The sequence below is a fragment of the Silurus meridionalis genome, chromosome 23, assembly GCF_014805685.1.
Source record: "Silurus meridionalis isolate SWU-2019-XX chromosome 23, ASM1480568v1, whole genome shotgun sequence".
NCBI lineage: Eukaryota > Metazoa > Chordata > Actinopteri > Siluriformes > Siluridae > Silurus > Silurus meridionalis.
The window spans coordinates 15,598,081-15,616,283 of NC_060906.1; the positions used below are offsets into that span (position 1 = coordinate 15,598,081).

The 18,203-nt window shown below is 37.3% G+C and overlaps 1 protein-coding gene across 1 annotated transcript; it reads right to left on the bottom strand.

Moving 5' to 3' along the window:
- Positions 1-4,068: 4,068 nt before the first annotated feature.
- LOC124377045 (trypsin-2-like) lies at positions 4,069-5,593 on the bottom strand. The gene is made up of 6 exons (XM_046836318.1): positions 5,494-5,593; positions 5,221-5,371; positions 4,889-5,139; positions 4,532-4,668; positions 4,312-4,413; positions 4,069-4,213 (listed from the first exon to the last, which is right to left on the bottom strand). Exons 1-6 carry the CDS (start codon positions 5,531-5,533, stop codon positions 4,166-4,168), a joined length of 729 nt encoding a protein of 242 aa, XP_046692274.1. The 5' UTR covers positions 5,534-5,593; the 3' UTR covers positions 4,069-4,165.
- Positions 5,594-18,203: the final 12,610 nt, after the last annotated feature.

An 18,203-nucleotide genomic window follows, 5' to 3' on the forward strand; every position in this document is an offset into this window, starting at 1 on the left:
TGAAGAACTTTGTGAAAACAAACAATCTGAGAAAATCAGGAAGAGGAATGCAAGGGTTTTCCAATATTTTAAGCGTTATTAAATTAACTTTATGGTTCATTTGCTGTAATACTATTGTTTACTTAAAAGCTTAGGTTGTTTGTCACAAAAGGTGCCAAGTTGTAACACATCTAGATGCAAATATCAGGGATATGGGAGCTGTATAAATTATAATTTATAATTGTATAATTTCATAATCATCACATAAGCTTAAACCAAAAGGTATTTGATATAAAGCTAAAACAAAATAACTTTTCTTTTTATTCTATTACTTTCAGAGGAGACAGTTAATCAACTTTAATAAGACTTCTTCTTCTTCTTCTTTCGGCTGCTCCCATTAGGGGTCGCCACAGCGGATCATCCGTCTCCATACCACCCTGTCCTCTACATCTGCCTCTTTCACACCAACTACCTGCATGTCTTCCCTCACCACATCCATGAACCTCCTCCTTGGCCTTCCTCTTTCCTCCTTCCTGGTGGCTCCATCTTCAGCATTCTTCTACCAATATAATTCATGTCCCTTCTCTCCACATGTCCAAACCATCTCAATCTCGCCTAACTCACCTTGTCACCAAAACATCCTACATGTGCTGTCCCTCTAATAAACTCATTTCTAATCTTGTCCATCCTCGTCACTCCCAACGAAAACCTTAACATCTTCAGCTCTGCTACCTCCAGCTCCACCTCCTGTCTTTTACTCAATGCCACTGTCTCTAATCCATAAAACATCGCAGGTCTCACCACAGTCCTATAAACTTTCCCTTTCTTTCTTGCAGATACCCTACTATCACAAATCACTCCTGTCACTCTTCTCCACCCACTCCACCCTGCCTGCACTCTTTTCTTTACTTCTCTTACACACTCTCCATTACTTTGCACTGTTGACCCCAGGTACCTGAACTCCTCCACCTTCTCCACCTCTTCTCCCTGCAACCGCATCACTCCACTGCCCTCCCTCTTATTCACACACATGTACTCTGTCTTACTCCTACTGACTTTCATTCCCCTTCTCTCCAGCGCATATCTCCACCTCCCAGGCTCTTCTCAACCTGCTCCCTACTCTCACCACAAATCACAATATCATCTGCAAACATCATAGTCCATGGAGACTCCTGTCTGACCTCGTCCGTCAACCTGTCCATTACCACTGCAAACAGGAAAGGGCTCAGGGCCGATCCTTGATGCAGTCCAACCTTCACCCTAAACCAGTCTGTCGTACCTACTGCACACTTAACTGCCTTCACACTGTCCTCATACATGTCCTGCACCACCCTCACATACTTCTCTGACACACCTGACTTTCTCATACAATAAATCAACTTTAATAAGACTACTGACAGCAAACTCTGCTGCTGTAAAAACCTTGATATTCCAAACTGTCATATAAAGTATCTGAATGCAGATTTAAACACCAAAAGGGTTTGATCTAAACTGAAATATAACCTATATATATATATATATATATATATATATATTTAAACCATACCATTAGTCTTAAAGAAGGTACAGTTGTAAAATTATAAAGCTGCTCTCATTTTCTGAAGACTGTCAGTCTAAATGAAAAAAACGTTCTTTCGGCTTCTCCCATTAGGGGTCGCCACAGCGGATCATCCGTATTCATGATTCCGCATGTTAAATATGGCACATATTTTTACGCTGGATGCCCTTCCTAACGCAGCCCTCCCCATTTATCTGAACTGAGAGTGCACTGGCTTGCGCAACCCTAATGGCTGGGTTTGTCAGTCTAAATTAAAAAAATGAAAAAATTTATCTAAACAGCATTCTAATGACATTAAACTAAATAAATACATAGACTAGTAAGGGAAGCCATAGCAGTGCAGATACAGATTACAGTGGTTCAGAGAAAAGTTGCATTTTTTATTAGATGCCATGTGTGCAAAGTTTCTTGTTTGCAGAAGAAAGATGAAGTGAAAATATTCTTTGTTGTGATGAGACCAAAAGGTGAGATGCCTTAGGGTATGTTTCAAAGTGCTTTGTGTAATGCATATAAAATAAATCAATATTTACAAAGACACCAGGGTCTGGTGATGCTTTTCAACCTGCTAATATTGCAAAACACTTCACATACAAAATGCTATAATCAAAACTGGAATCCAATTCCAGAAGAGAAAGTGCTTTGGGACTAGGGTTAGTGGTGGAGACAATTAGAGAAGAGGCCACAAATCCCAATCAAGGATCTCATAGCCATCCTTTTTAACCACCCTGCAAATTTGTTCAACCATCCAATGCACCCACCCTCCCTGCCTGGCTAATGACTTTGCTCTGCCCCACTACGGAACAATTTTCCTTTTTTTTTTTTGTTCTGTGTTAAAATTCGAATTTAATTTTCATATGCCTTCCCTGCTTTTTTGGATCTCCACATAACATAAGGAACAAAGCTTGGGAGTAACTATCATTTAGCAAGAAACAAACATAAAGGCAAAGCAGTTTAATTAATTTAATAGTATTCATTATTTAATTAAAAAATATGGGAAAAATAGGCAATGATAACTCAAAATGACACAAATGCCCCAGCTGACAGAGGATTTTGCATTCATTGTGCTAATTAGAAAATGGAAATTTAAAGCAGCTGCTTTTTATGCTTTGCAACATTTAAAATTTAAATACATATTCATTTTAAAAGAAGAATTGAAAAATTAGCTTTTCTGTGTGACCATAAATTCCCAGTGTCCATAATTATCTGGATATGGGGGGCTTTATCAAATACAAATCAGCTGTATTGTGCATGCAGGTATAATTTTCATAATTCCTAAATCTTTTGTAAACCAGAAATTTTTGTTTGGCTTTATAAATAAATATACATCCCAGCCAACAAAGTTGGATCCAGATCAATTAGTACCTCAAAAATATTTAATGCATTTATGGATGGAGAATCCTTGATGTATTAAATTGTTATAAATTAAGTTTTTATTAATACATTTTTTGAGAAATCCAGTGGGTAAAAAGCAAACCCGGGGCAGTGTTTTCTCTGTGACAACTGTACCTGTTGCCTCCAAGCCTTTCAGGAGTTTTTTCCCGAGTGGTCCTTGGCTCTTCGGCTACTCTTTTTCTTACCTTTTGAAATCTCCCTAATTAGAAATCTTGAGATGAGTCCTTGTGCATGGCCAGTTAATGGTGGAGTGATGTTTCTTTCACTTGCAGTTAATGAGCCCCAATGGTGTTTACAGTAACATTTTGGTGTTCCAATCTTCGTTGGTAACCGGTGCCACATGTAGCACTACTGTTTGGGTGTGAAGGTCTAGGGGGAGCTTATTGTCTTTACCCATCATTGAATGTTGGATATTTGCATTTAGATGCCTTTTTCTAACCTATCATGATGCACTAGCCTAGTTGATTAAAATTTGGCAGATAAGAGGTAGAAATACAGTACTCAGCTGCTGCCTTGCCTTGATGCACGACTTTTTCTTAGCGTGTTCAATATTTTTTCCTTTCATTTCACATATTTATTTTTTATTTTTTAATTAATACTAATGTCTGGTGAACAAAATTTCAACAGTCATGTGAATTGCTGCATTAAATCTGTGATTAATATAAAATTAAAGTTAATTTGTTACTTAATTTGTTTCCCCCATTTTACATGCTACAGTATACATTATATCTGATCATACTGCAACAAATTTTATCTAATCATATGGCATTTGATTTTCTTTGACCCAGACACACAACAATGCATGTTTTCCCGGCACAGTCATAGCCCCAAGGCACAATATTCTACCATTTGTTTATTACGCATTTAGAAAATAGAGCACTTTAATTCTATAGGATATCATGTTGCTTAATAGTCCCTGTTAATCCTGAAACAAGGATAAAAGGCATTTGAGATCATACCTATGTAACAATTTAACACAGAGATGACAGAAATAATTAAATATTAAAAAAGAGCAGTAAAACAAAGCTATAATCCAATACAGAAACATTTAAGAATTAAATAAGATTAAAATTATAATTAGTGTATAATTATTTAGTTTTATTTTTGTCATTTTAAGAAAATAAGTGGGAAGTTTCAAATATGTTTTATTCTTTTTATTTGATTCATTTTAACATAACATCAGTTGTTAGACTTTGCAGAGTGACATTGCTGTATTTTAAGTGAGATGGAGCAGATTTAATTGCTGGCCATTGTCTGGGCAATCCAGTTGGTGAAAATGCAGACCTAGAGAAAGAGTAAGAACATTGTTTGTGTTACAAAAACATTTGCTACACAGGATCTATCAAATCATATCACATAATAACTAACAACATTTAATTTACCTTGGCATAGACACCAGGGCGATTCTTCTGAGCACAACCATAACCCCAAGACACAATACCCTGCAGCTCACCATTGCACACCACAGGGCCACCAGAGTCACCCTGAGTGATAAAAAATAAGAATTCAAATTTATATTGCTTATAAGGCTTTCAAATGTATAAATGGTGCATTTTGTATGTGCTATAGAAGAGATCTTAATGCTACAAATGTTCCTTTTACCTGGCAAGAGTCCTTGCCTCCCTCCAGGAAACCAGCACAGAACATGGAATCAGTGATCATCCCAGGGTAAGAGTTGTCACAAGCCTTGTCAGAGAGAATAGGCACCTGCACACACTGCAGCTTGTTGCTATCAGCAGCTGCAATGCAAGTTTCCAAATAAGGCCCAGAAGTTAAGAGCAGTCAAACAGGGTTGTCAGAAGTTTTGAAAAATTACTTTCAGAGAAATAAAGTCCTATCAGTGTTGCAATACTAATGCTGTCATATCCTAATGCATTTTAATGCATTATAACATCATCGGTCACATTTTCACAAAGATATAAATTGTCAGAGGTTTTAAAAATGTAATTCTCTACTCACTGGAGCTCATGGTGTTTCCCCATCCAGAGACTGTGCACAATGTTCCGGCAGGAGGGCAGCTTTTAGGCAGTGCAACAGGCTGCACAAAGTTGTTCAGAGTGGCAGGCTTATTCAGCTTAATGAGCATGACATCATTGTCAATGGTGGCAGAGTTATAGTTGGGATGGCGGATGACACGAGAAGAGGAGATGAACTGCTCAGTACCTTCATTAATCTGAATGTGGTGCTCACCCAGACGAACTTCCACACGACTAGAGATGGAATGTAAATCAGGTTCTAGAGGTGCGTTTTCCTTAATGAGTATTAAATTAATAATTAGTCAAATCACTTACGACTTGTAGCAGTGAGCAGCAGACACAACCCAGTTCTGATTGATCAGAGAACCACCACAGAAGTGATAGCCAGCATTCAGAGATACTTGCCAGGGCTGGGAGTTGCGTGTGCACTCATACCCTCCAACAATCTTGTCATCCTCCAGAGCAACTAAAAACAAATAATGAAATTAATCAAATTGTTGTATAAAATAGAATAGAACTGAATATTTCATTATGGTTGGCTGTCAAATCATATTTCAGTGGAACTTGTAAAAAAATTAAACAACTTACAACAAGCTCCTACAAGCATAAGCAGGACCAGAGACCTCATGATGGCTGTTGATCACCTAGAGAGGGTTCTCGCTTTACTCTTCTATTTATGTGAACCAGCAGTCCCATATGGACCAACCAAAAGTTCAACGATTAAGATAATCTAAAGCCTGATAAGTAATTCTGTAAATGAATGACTTCCCTTATGCCAGAAATAACTGTGGCACAATTTCTTTTTCTTTAGTTCATGCTCGCTATTTATAAAGTAAATGCTTAATTTAAATTGTTATGGCCAAGATGAACTGTTAAACACAGTGACAAAGCAAAGCAATCAACTGCATTAAAACCTTATTTAGAATTGGTGGGGTTTTTTCATTAGAAACATAAAATGGTTCGGATATGACCTTTGTATACAACTATATATGAAATATATCTGAAAATGACATTTAAAAATATTTTTTCTAATAAAGTTTTGTCATTTTTGCCATTGTATTATATATCATTATTATGCAATATATAATGCATGATTAGAAGTGAAGAAAAGAGAACAGTTTGTGAGGTTCACTTAGTTTAAGTTTTTTGTAATTGGAACTTTTTCCTTTTGAAAGCCTGTCAGTCTTTAAACAGCTGAAGATTTAGTTTGTATTCTCACACTTCCGACACACATCTGATATCAGTAGTGGGCCTACACATGCCTAATATCAGTGGCAGGCCGTGCATTTTACACCTAGGTCTTTAGTGGTTTCCTACATGAAATCAATCAATTTCTTAATACCCCCATTATGAGGTCACAGCTATAAAAATCATTAATGTTATACAGAAACAAAGTATTTCAGAGCACCTAAGTATCCAAAGTATGATTTATGATGGCTATAATGTCCAATTATCACTTTTTTTTTTTTTTTTACAAGACTCTTGTTTAATTAACAAGTTTATGTTAAAAGACTCTAATGTTGCTCTACGCTTTATTGATAGAATAGATTGATAGAATTTATTGATAGAATGATATTAATGAGTCAAACACTGATTGATATATAATAAAATCATCCTGAGCCCTCAACCTTCATCAAAACTACTTTTAAAAAAATCCCACAAATTAAGCCACGGTTGTCTTGGCAAGTTAGTCAATCGTTTTTTTCCCCTTATTTATTACTCTCAGAATGTTCTACTTGCTGTTCAACAGATGCTAAACTGTATGTGCATGCTAAGTAGATACCACCAAGTGGCAATCAAAACAAGTTTAAAACAGAGCATGCACTCTACCCTGATGGCTTGCTGTGTGCTTACAAAAAACATATTTACGTTTAATCACCACATTATTTGTGTAAAGCTGCTTTGAGACAATGTTCATTGTTAAAAGCGCTATACAAATAAAAATGAATTAAATTTAATTGCTTGACCAGTGCAGTTTTTATCCACTCATTAATAAACTGATTTCACAAAATATAGTGAGAAAAAATTTGATATATTTGACTTTGAAATGCATTAAAGTTAAAGTAAAAATCTCTCCAAATGAAAATACAAAAGTAGAAAGTACAAATATGCGAAAAAGCTACTTAAGTACAGTATCAAATTACATTTACTTCATTACTGTGCACCACTGCTGCCACGTTACAGACAAATCTCATGCAGCGTCCCCTTTTATTGTAGCCACAACTGCACTGCCCACATACATCATCTTTAGCAGAAGCATTAATATTAACCTCGTTAAATGACCATAGGTGCTTTTGTGTGCATTTTTCCCATGTTTTTGTGCAAATTCTAGGAGAAGAAAACACGCAAGTATATATGGTTTTGAAATATTTGTCTGACCATTCTTTACAATATCCAGGTTTTCATTAAAAGTCCTTCTTGTAAATGTCTTTGTAAGTATATCTGTGATCAGGACACCTATGATGTTTCTACACGGACGGTTATTGAGGTCATACCGGAGAAACTGTACCACTTCTAACTTTCATACTAATTACATAATCAGAGAATATTTATTTTCTATTCATATTTTTATTGTCTGTGAGCCAAGTATTCACTGAGATTCAGTGAATGAGATTCAGTGAATGAAATTTGTGTATGAAGAGAGACAGAAGAGGGTGAAACCTATATATTTATTTATGTTACAAAAGCAAAGTGTTATGATTGTATACAAATAAAAGTAGACCCTTTACAATATCGAATGATGTATTGCTTTTATCTGTACGATCAAAAAAGACCACGTTATGAGGAGAAAATGCCACATATGTCGAACCCCCAGAGGGTAAATTGTGTGAATGATGGCGGATTTTGGTGCTGATTTTGAGACTTGGCGCATCAGCAAAACAAATGTTTACGATTAAAAATGATTTTCGGTGGAGTTTATTTATTATTATTTTTTATATCTGAGTAAAAAAGGGCATCGTAAATAAATGTGTGTTGCGTTTAGGGTTTTAATGTAATCTCTTTTATATTTATATTCTTAATAAAAATGGTCAAACAGAAATGCGTGCTGCATTAATCGCGCGTTAATAAAATTAGTGCTGTTAAAATGATTTTGCATTTTGACAGCCCTAATTAATATATTAATACAAAACGATTTTTTTTATTTTGTTACCTAATGAATGTGTCCAGGCTGAACATCCACCATATAGAACCCAAGCAGAGAAAAGATGATCATGATCAGGAATGTGCTGAAAACGACACGCAATGAAAAGAAAGAAAATACAGTGGAACCCACTTATCTCGACCTCGGTTAACTCGACAACCCTATTAAGTCGACGTTTTTGAAGTGGAACCGCCAAATTCTCGCTTTGTCTTAGAAATTTTGTATCGGTTATGTCGACTTTTTTATGTCGCCGAACCCTGATATCTCGAGCACAAGGGGGGGAAAATTTGCCATTTAACGTCGGTTATCTCGGTGCAGCCGCATGAGAACTCGCGAAAGTGGCGGAAAAATCAAGGCTTACAGATTCTACAGGTGTTGTATTGTATACTGGTGAATCTCTGCTGTTAGGTAGTGCACATATGCCTTTTGTTGTTAAATGTTATGCGATGAACGGGAGGCGAAAGTAGAAGCGCGGCGCTGAACAGCACACGGGAGAACGTGGGATGAGCAGCAAAAGCATAGAATGAACAACAGCAGGATCGGGGGGAATCCGCAATGCGCTTTGGGAAGAAAATCGCAGCCGTTGAGAGAGTGCCGGTGGGAAGACACGTACCGGGATACGCATGAGCGATAACAACGACCGCCGTGAACCAACATATACCAACAATAACGGATGGTGAGAGTGTGGAAGTTTAAATAGGAGCTGGTGATGATGCTAAACGAGCACCATATGTGCGCGATTGAAGAGAAAGCTTCAGAGAAAGCGGCCGAGAAAGCACCGAAGGGGGCGTGGCAGGTGGATTCCTGACAGATAAACATGTACTGTATGTATTTTTATAGCATGCCTTCATCAAACAAATCGCAGCAACGCTGTTGTGTAAAAAAACCCTTTAAAAACACGTGCATGCACATTCTCATTTATTAACGCACATCATGTACATAAAGAAATTTCAAGCCCGTTAATATATTGCCACCATTTTTATTTTCGTTTATCTCAATCATCAGTTATCTCGATGCTTTTTGGCAACCCCCTAGGACATCGACATAACCGGGTTCCACTGTATTACAATTTCCCCAAATAGCTAAAAAACTAAAGTAACGAGCGTGGAAAATCTACTTAAGTACAGTAAAGAAGTATTTGTTTGTACTTTAGCTATAGGTAGAGATGCAACAACATGATTGGGCTGTATGTTACTTCATGGCCACTGTAATTTTCTAGTGGTCATAGAGCCACAGTAGCAGTCATGACTTAGATACAACATACCCATATAATTCAGTAAAATTCTTAACTTTAGTCTCACAGAAATAAGCAAATGTTCCTGACTTTAATGCAACATTAAATGGTTAGATTTTAGATTTAATATTTTGTCTTTCTTAGCAACTGCTTAAATTACTTATTCTGTCCCCTTTATTAAAACTTCTGGCAACAAATTCAGTTGTTTGGTTAGTTTCTACTTGGACCACAAGATGGCGCCAAACGCATGTTTTCTTTATCCAAATTCTATAAGGAATGAAGTATCTAAATTGTGCAGTCCTAGTAGGCTGTTTCCCATTACTGTAACCAAGGGTCCCTAACATAGTAAGGAAAAACTAAGCCTCTGTACACAAAGCAAGGGCCATTATTCCATTGTCTTCTATTGATTACAATCCTGCATATGCCAAGTTCTTTTCAGTTTTATGACAGTCATATTTGCTTCCATATTTTTCAGATATTAACTTGAACCATTTCTTCAATATACAGTACCTATGCAATGTCTCCTTTGCACTGGCTGCCATCAAACCCTAAATAAGAATAAATATACCTGTTTCTTAACCATTGGAATGATAATTTTTTCCTTACATGCTGCTTTAATCTGAGATAAAATCCATAATCATTTCTTTCAGATGATTCTTCCATCCAGATAGTGTTTGTAAAATAATAATAGTTAATCAGAAGTTAGTTATTATAATATACTAAATAATAATTAGTATAATAATTATTAAAATAATAGGTTCAACTGTGTATATCCCTGAGTTAATCTTAAAAAAGTATCCATTGTATAGTGTGTTTTTGGTAGTATCATTTAATTTAAAAAAGTATATACAGACACCATTACACAGAGACATGTTCAGAAGTGAGAAGGTAGAGAAATGAAGAAAAGACTGCTTGTTAATTTTATGTACATTTTTATGTTCTTTCATACTAGTATTTCTATTTAGTAAGTTTTATTGCCAATTTAAAAAAATATATAATTTTTTTTCCCCTCTTTCCTTTTACACACACAGCCATTACATTTGTGATAGTTTAGGTTGTTCTATGGAATTTTAAGCGTTAAACACATGTTGTCCCATTAAAATTCATTTTGGGAGTGTGTTCCTATTAACTGACCTGGAACCACTCGTAAACTTGGCTGTTTCTCATCATGACATTCCAACCTTCTCATTTTCTCATTTTAGCAACAAAAGGTGAGTCAGGCTTTCCACCATCGAACCAGCCTGCCCAGTCACAAAAATGACTCTTACCATGTGAACTCCTTGTAAAAATTGCCAAGCATTACGGCAGAAGAAAAAGTACTGCCACTTACTCAATATTTACTGTTTCACACATAAAATGGCACAAAGGCATGCTGCAGTATACTGAATAATTTAATTCTATTTAAAGAATGCAGGCCTTACATTCATATTAATCAGAGTAATCCCCAGTTTATCGCAGTGATTATGTTTCAAAACCCCTTGCGATAAACTAAAAACCGCGATAAATGGATGCCACGCTGAAAAAGCTTTCTTTAATTGTTTAAGCAGTAAATCATCCTCCCACACACTTTAAACACACAGAAAACATTTGCAAGAATATAGCAAGATACATTTTGTGTAAATTGTAAAAATACAGTACACTGTATCACATTTTTAGTGAGTACATGTACTGTATAGTATACAGTTCTGTAGTAGCGTAGCAATGCATAGATTCTCTGCTTGTTTACTGGTTGAAGTGTCCTATGACGTCAAAAAGAGGCTGAGTTAAAGATACACATCACTGCATTCTTTACTTTCTTCACTGTATTTCCATTTTACTTAATTTTATAATTGATAATTATATTTTTATTAATAAATTTCATTATTTCAACATAATACTAGCCGGCGAGAGACCGGGAAAATCAACAAAAAAAATTGGTTATGTTGCAAATGCAATTCTGCAATAAACCGGGGGCATGAGATTCCAACCGTGGTAAAGCAATGGATTACTGTATATTCTATATCAATTTCTTCTTATTTTTTTATTTGTATAGCGCTTTTAACAATAGACATTGTCTCAAAGCAGCTATACTCAGAAAAATAGAAGCTAGCATGATAATAGCTTGCTCTTAAATCTTGAAGTCTTATCAATATCTTTGCTAATATATGGGCACATTTTCCATCTCATTATGATTACATATTTGCACTTTCTGTCCCATCATAAACATTCAGACAGGAGTATTTGGATTATTCCCAAGCAATATATAAATTATTTTTTATTATGTACAGAGGCATGGTGAGTTTTCCATTAAAGATGACATGAAACATGTTACTAAATAACTATATAGCACGTATATTAAATATATACTGTATGCCAATCCTAAACACTTAACTAATTTTAACTAATTAACCCACTCTTCTGATTCGTCTTGCCAATAGTGAATTTCCCTCTACAAAGCTCACTGGATGTCTTTTGTTGTGCATGAATAAGTCAGGATTTAAAAATTTTTTTAAATAATGCAGGTGAAAAGAAAGTACAACATTGTCACAATTAGTTGCTTTAAAAACCCTAAAGAAGTTTGACCAACTTAAAACATGTTACTTTCTGTTGCAGTTCATGCACATAATGCTGTCACTGTTTAGATAAACTCTAATGTCCTATTATGTGATACCATGTGATACCAAATATATAATGACAGAAGTTTACAAAATATAAATGTATATGAAATGGAAATGACTACAAAAAACACTTGCAGTTGGTGTTGGTCAGCACTACTACACTTGTTATTTATGTAAAATACCCTAAATTTACCTGGCTTTAATGCCCCTAATTGAATTGTTGCCTGTACAGTACATGAAGAGGACTAACATCTTGCAAAATCTTGTAAAACTCAACCACTGAGTCAGAACCTTGTATCATACATCAGCTAACAGAAGCACTTTGTTAGCTGCAGCCCTACAAACAACAGAAAATTATGTCTCAAACCCTAGTTTCATAAAGGTAGTAATGCAATTTAGGTTCACAATTTCTTTTAACTGCTTTGACCTAAAACAAGTATTGGACTTAGTGCTCTCACGTAAGCCTCCTCATTATAGCCTGCTCAAAAACTTCAATATAACTACAGTAAACTTTGGCTAGTAACTTTTACCCTCAACTTGTTTTAGCCTGCATTGTAAAATTTGAACAGCATTTCAATGAATAGGCTGCAATATCCTGAGCATTGCATGTGAATATAAAATATTTTCACCCCATCAAAACAATACATTCCATTCAGAAATGGCTTAAGAAAATGTCATCATTTTTTTTTATTCTATGGAACTGCGTTGGATGCAAATAAAATGCGGTCTCCAGATTGAGCCTTTCAAATAGATGGTTCTGGAGGAACATTGTCTTATTTCACTGTATACTGCATCAACTAAATTTGGTAGAAATGACAATAAAAACTTCTTGATGTGATTTGACTTGAAACAAATTTAATTGTTGGTTGAATTAAAAACTAAATGCAAGATCTCAAAGTAATTGCTTACAGTATTACTGTATAGTAAACACAATTAATTAAGGAAAATTTTCAAATCTAATTAAGAAAAAAATCTAATTGGGAAATTAGATTTAGATTTTCTTAACTTTTGAATTCTGCACAGGATTTTTTTGTATGAATAAATATATATCATGCATGCAGAGCTTGTTATTTACAAATGGATCAGTTGAAGATACTATTTTCATAGTAGAGCAGTTATGTACTGGACTTTGTATTTTAAGAACAAACCAGCCTATTAGTGGGAGGAAACCTTCTGAAGGGTTTACATTTAAGGGAGGCCTTTCTTTCTGACCAGATAGGCCAGAGGATCAGGAATATGCTTTATAGATGTTCTCAGAATTATATGTTCAACCAGCGTTTTCTGAATGAGCTTTAAAAGTAAGCATGTGTAGTAGTAGTATGGCACTGGGTAATGATGAGTTTAAAATGTAACCCTAACATTATAATCAGTAACACCTAAGCTGAACATTCATCAATCATGCCTTCAAAAAGAGAACCTCTGAAATCTTTAAAACAAAATCACGCTAGTGCCCTATTATTAGCATACAGGCTGTCTTCAAGTGTAGCCTGTTAGTGTGGTAAGGCTCTTGCTTACTGTGCTTGTGGCGATGCATTATTTTGGAGAGGGTGTTGTATTTGAAGGCTGGTCTGGCAAAAGGATTGTGGGTGGTGTGGGGGAGAGCCATAGTGGCGTCTGAATTATGGAGCCCTCTGCAGAGATACCAATGGAGAAATCGCACTGCAACTGGTAAAGTTCTGTGTCTTCTACAAGTACAGAAACTTTAATGTTATGATGTTATTGTTAGATTTTCACAGGACCTAAAGCATTAAAGCTAATTTGTTCAGAGAGATTTTTTTTCAGATTCTTTTAGGTCCAAAGGTTGTCAGATGGCATAAATTCTTTATATACTGTTTATATACAAGTAAAAATTCATTACCTGACAATGTAATTAATACTACATATTGCTGTTCATAAGCTAATCTGACTCATGAGTCATGCAGGTTTCACCTAAACAATATCAGGTGGATCTGGCAGTTTCTGTCTATATGTGCCAATCAGGTGATCATTGAGCTGTAGTTTAGACTAGTGCAGTTCATTCGTAGCAATTCTTCCTCTGCATGCAATTGAACTTCTGCAATTGATAAGAGAATGCAGCTGCACATTTGTCTAAACTCCCCATCATCCCAACCTACAAAAAATCTCTCACACTGATGCTTAACTCCAAAGCCAAAGAAAGACCTACCCTCAATTACATAAAGACACTGAATGTACTGAGTTGCTGTACTAATATTTTTAAAAAATAGTTAAAATAGTATTCTTAGATTCTGCTCTAATGAAGAACACACACACACACACACACACACACACACACACACACACACACACAAACATTATATATATCGGTACAGACCAAAAGTTTGGACACACCTTGTGTGTTCAAACTTTTGGTCTGTACTGTATATATATTATATAAACAGTACAGACCAAAAGTTTATATATATTATACATACAGTACAGACCAAAAGTTTGGACACACCTGCTCATTCAAAGAGTTTTCTTTATTTTCAGGACTATGAACATTTTTTTTTAAATTTTTTTTTTTTAATTAACAAAAAAGTGTTATGCTGATCTTAGAATATATATATATATATATATATATATATATATATATATATATATATATATATATATATATATATATACACACAGTGAGGAAAATAGGTATTTGAACACCCTGCTATTTTGCAGGTTCTCCCACTTAGAAATCATGGAGGGGTCTGAAATTGTCATCGTAGGTGCATGTCCACTGTGAGAGACATAATCTAAAAAAACAAAAAATCCAGAAATCACAATATATAATTTTTTAAATATTTATTTGTATGACACAGCTGCAAATAAGTATTTAAACACCTGAGAAAGTCAATGTTAATATTTGGTACAGTAGCCTTTGTTTGCAATTACAGAGGTTAAACGTTTCCTGTACTTTTTGCCAGGTTTGCCAGGTTTGCACACACTGCAGGAGGGATTTTGGCCCACTCCTCCACACAGATCTTCTCTAGATCAGTCAGGTTTCTGGCCTGTCGCTAAGAAACACGGAGTTTGAGCTCCCTCCAAAGATTCTCTTTTGGGTTTAGGTCTGGAGACTGGCTAGGCCACGCCAGAACCTTGATATGCTTCTTACAGAGCCACTCCTTGGTTATCCTGGCTGTGTGCTTCGGGTCATTGTCATGTTGGAAGACCCAGCCTCGACCCATCTTCAATGCTCTAACTGAGGGAAGGAGGTTGTTCCCCAAAATCTCGCAATACATGGCCCCGGTCATCCTCTCCTTAATACAGTGCAGTCGCCCTGTCCCATGTGCAGAAAAACACCCCCAAAGCATGATGCTACCACCCCCATGCTTCACAGTAGGGATGGTGTTCTTGGGATGGTACTCATTATTCTTCTTCCTCCAAACACGTTTAGTGGAATTATGACCCAAAAGTTCTATTTTGGTCTCATCTGACCACATGACTTTCTCCCATGACTCCTCTGGATCATCCAAATGGTCATTGGCAAACTTAAGACGTGCCTGGACATGTGCTGGTTTAAGCAGGGGAACCTTCCGTGCCATGCATGATTTCAAACCATGACGCCTTAGTGTATTACCAACAGTAACCTTGGAAACGGTGGTCCCAGCTCTTTTCAGGTCATTGACCAGCTCCTCCCGTGTAGTTCTGGGCTGATTTCTCACCTTCCTTAGGATCATTGAGACCCCACGAGGTGAGATCTTGCATGGAGCCCCAGTCCGAGGAGATTGACAGTCATGTTTAGCTTCTTCCATTTTCTAATGATTGCTCCAACAGTGGACCTTTTTCACCAAGCTGCTTGGCAATTTCCCGTAGCCCTTTCCAGCCTTGTGGAGGTGTACAATTTTGTCTCTAGTGTCTTTGGACAGCTCTTTGGTCTTGGCCATGTTAGTAGTTGGATTCTTACTGATTGTATGGGGTGGACAGGTGTCTTTATGCAGCTAACAACCTCAAACAGGTGCATCTAATTTAGGATAATAAATGTAGTGGAGGTGGACATTTTAAAGGCAGACTAACAGGTCTTTGAGGGTCAGAATTCTAGCTGATAGAAAGGTGTTCAAATACTTATTTGCAGCTGTATCATACAAATAAATAGTTTAAAAATCATATATTGTGATTTCTGGATTTTTTTTTTTAGATTATGTCTCTCACAGTGGACATGCACCTACGATGACAATTTCAGACCCCTCCATGATTTCTAAGTGGGAGAACTTAGAAAATAGCAGGGTGTTCAAATACTTATTTTCCTCAAAAAATAAACCCTGCATTTTTTACTGATTCTTTTTTCAGAATTAGAGGACTATAGGATAATTGTGCAACAGGTTGTATAGTGACTTTCATAACTGTACTTTGATTACCACATGATAATGAATTGAAATCAATGCATTCTTTTTTTAAACCCCTTGTAATAATGAAATAACCCCATTGTAAAAAATTTTGAATTTGGATTATAATGAGGATTTGGACTCCTAGCAGAAAATACCTAGGCATCTAAACAAATATGCTGAAATAGTTTTGCTGGACCAGTAATCTAAAAATAATAATGAAAAACAGAAATACTCCATTGATGAACAGCACATGGCTGGAAGAATATATATATTTTTTGAATGCTATTATGAAAAGCATGTTTGAGTTAGTAATGTTGTTCTCTTTCAGGAATTCGAGCTGCGCCGGAACACTTTGGGAACGCGACTGCGTTGTCCATGCTCTGAGTAATGAGTCTAATCAGTCAAAATTGAAGACAGGCTGTCACCACCGGGGTGACATCACGACCAGGGAGTACCTGGAGAGAAGACTGCTTCAGCATCTGTTTGTTCATGAAACGATCTGTGTGAAATTTAATGTTTTTCTGTTTTGTCAAAAGAATGAAGGCATCTGAGAAAACCAAGCACACGTTTCGGCTGTGTGCTTCTCTCTGTCCTCGTTTCATAACAGGAAGGGATACACACAGTCTGTGTGTGGTTTGTTTGGGAGCGAAGAATGCGATTTCGGTTCTCAAAAGAGCTGATTGCCAGCACTGTGCTCGCATGCCTATGCGGCTGCTCCCCTTCCGGCGGGGGCTCTTTGAGGAGACTCCTCATAGTTCAGATCCCGCTCTCGCTGAGGCGGAGCGGCGCTCTGATTCCCGGGGTTAGTGCTTAAGAACCCGATAGTGAAGAGGTCCTGGGAGATGTGACATGCGCCATTCAGAAGCTTGATTTAGCCTGGCATGCCTGGTGAGCATAAAGCCCCTCCCTCGAGCAAGCTTGATGAGCGTTTTTTGCTCCCGGCATATAGCCATTGAGAGACACCTTTGGCTTACCCTGTCCGAAATACCGGGTCGTGCTGCTGGATGCCCCACTCTCTCCTTCAGGCCTTTTCGGCAATGCCATTGATTCGATAGTTAACAGGTTCCAGGAGTACAAGAGACATTCGGCGGTGTTCCAGCGGTATCTCCCACGCTGCTTTCATTGGGCTGTTCGGTGGGCACAGCCCCAACCCTGACCCAGCACTTAATACCACCAAGTGCAGAGACAGAGCGTTGCAACACGCTTACCCTGTGCAGGATCCCGTGCGTCGCCCTGAGTCAAGCCCCGTAAGGTGACAGATCTGAGGACTGTCATCTCTGAGAAGAATGCTACGCCAAAAAGGTCCTGCCTCAAACTGTGGAGGGATGACCAGGGGACGTGTAGCACCGCTTTCACCCTGGCCCCTTCAGAAACCTGGTTTGTTAACTCTGTCACGAATGTGCTTCAGGGCACAGCCAGCTCCACCAAGCTCCCTCCTTTGGTTCTGCCCAGCTTTGTTGCAGACCAGGAGGGTTCATTTCTAGAGCCGCGTCTGAGCCCCGGTTCTACAGCTGGTACTTCATAGTTCCCAAAAAAGATGGTGGGTTGCATCCTATTTTAGATCTACGTCAGCTGAACCGCTCTTTGATGATGCTCAGATCTGAGGATTGGTTTGTCACAGTAGGTCTAAAGGATGCGTACATTTACGTACCCATCCTCCTTATTACAGGAAGCTCCTGAGGTTTGCTTTTCGGGGTCAAAGCATTCCAATATCTGGTCCTTCAATTCGGTCTTGCCCTTTTACCCCGCACCTTCACAAATGGTCGATGCAGCTCTGGCTCCCCTGAGACTTCAGGGCATTTGTATCCTTAATTATATCAACGATTTGTTGATATTAGCTCAATCAGAGCACTTAGCGGTCCGGCATAGAGATGTCGGTACCGCTTACATGGGCTAGGGTCTCAGCTGAATACCAGGACATGTGTGCTTTCTCCGTACAGAAAACCACTTATCTCGGCGTCATTTGGGTTTCGGCGACTATACGCATGCAGCTTTCCTCTGCATGCATA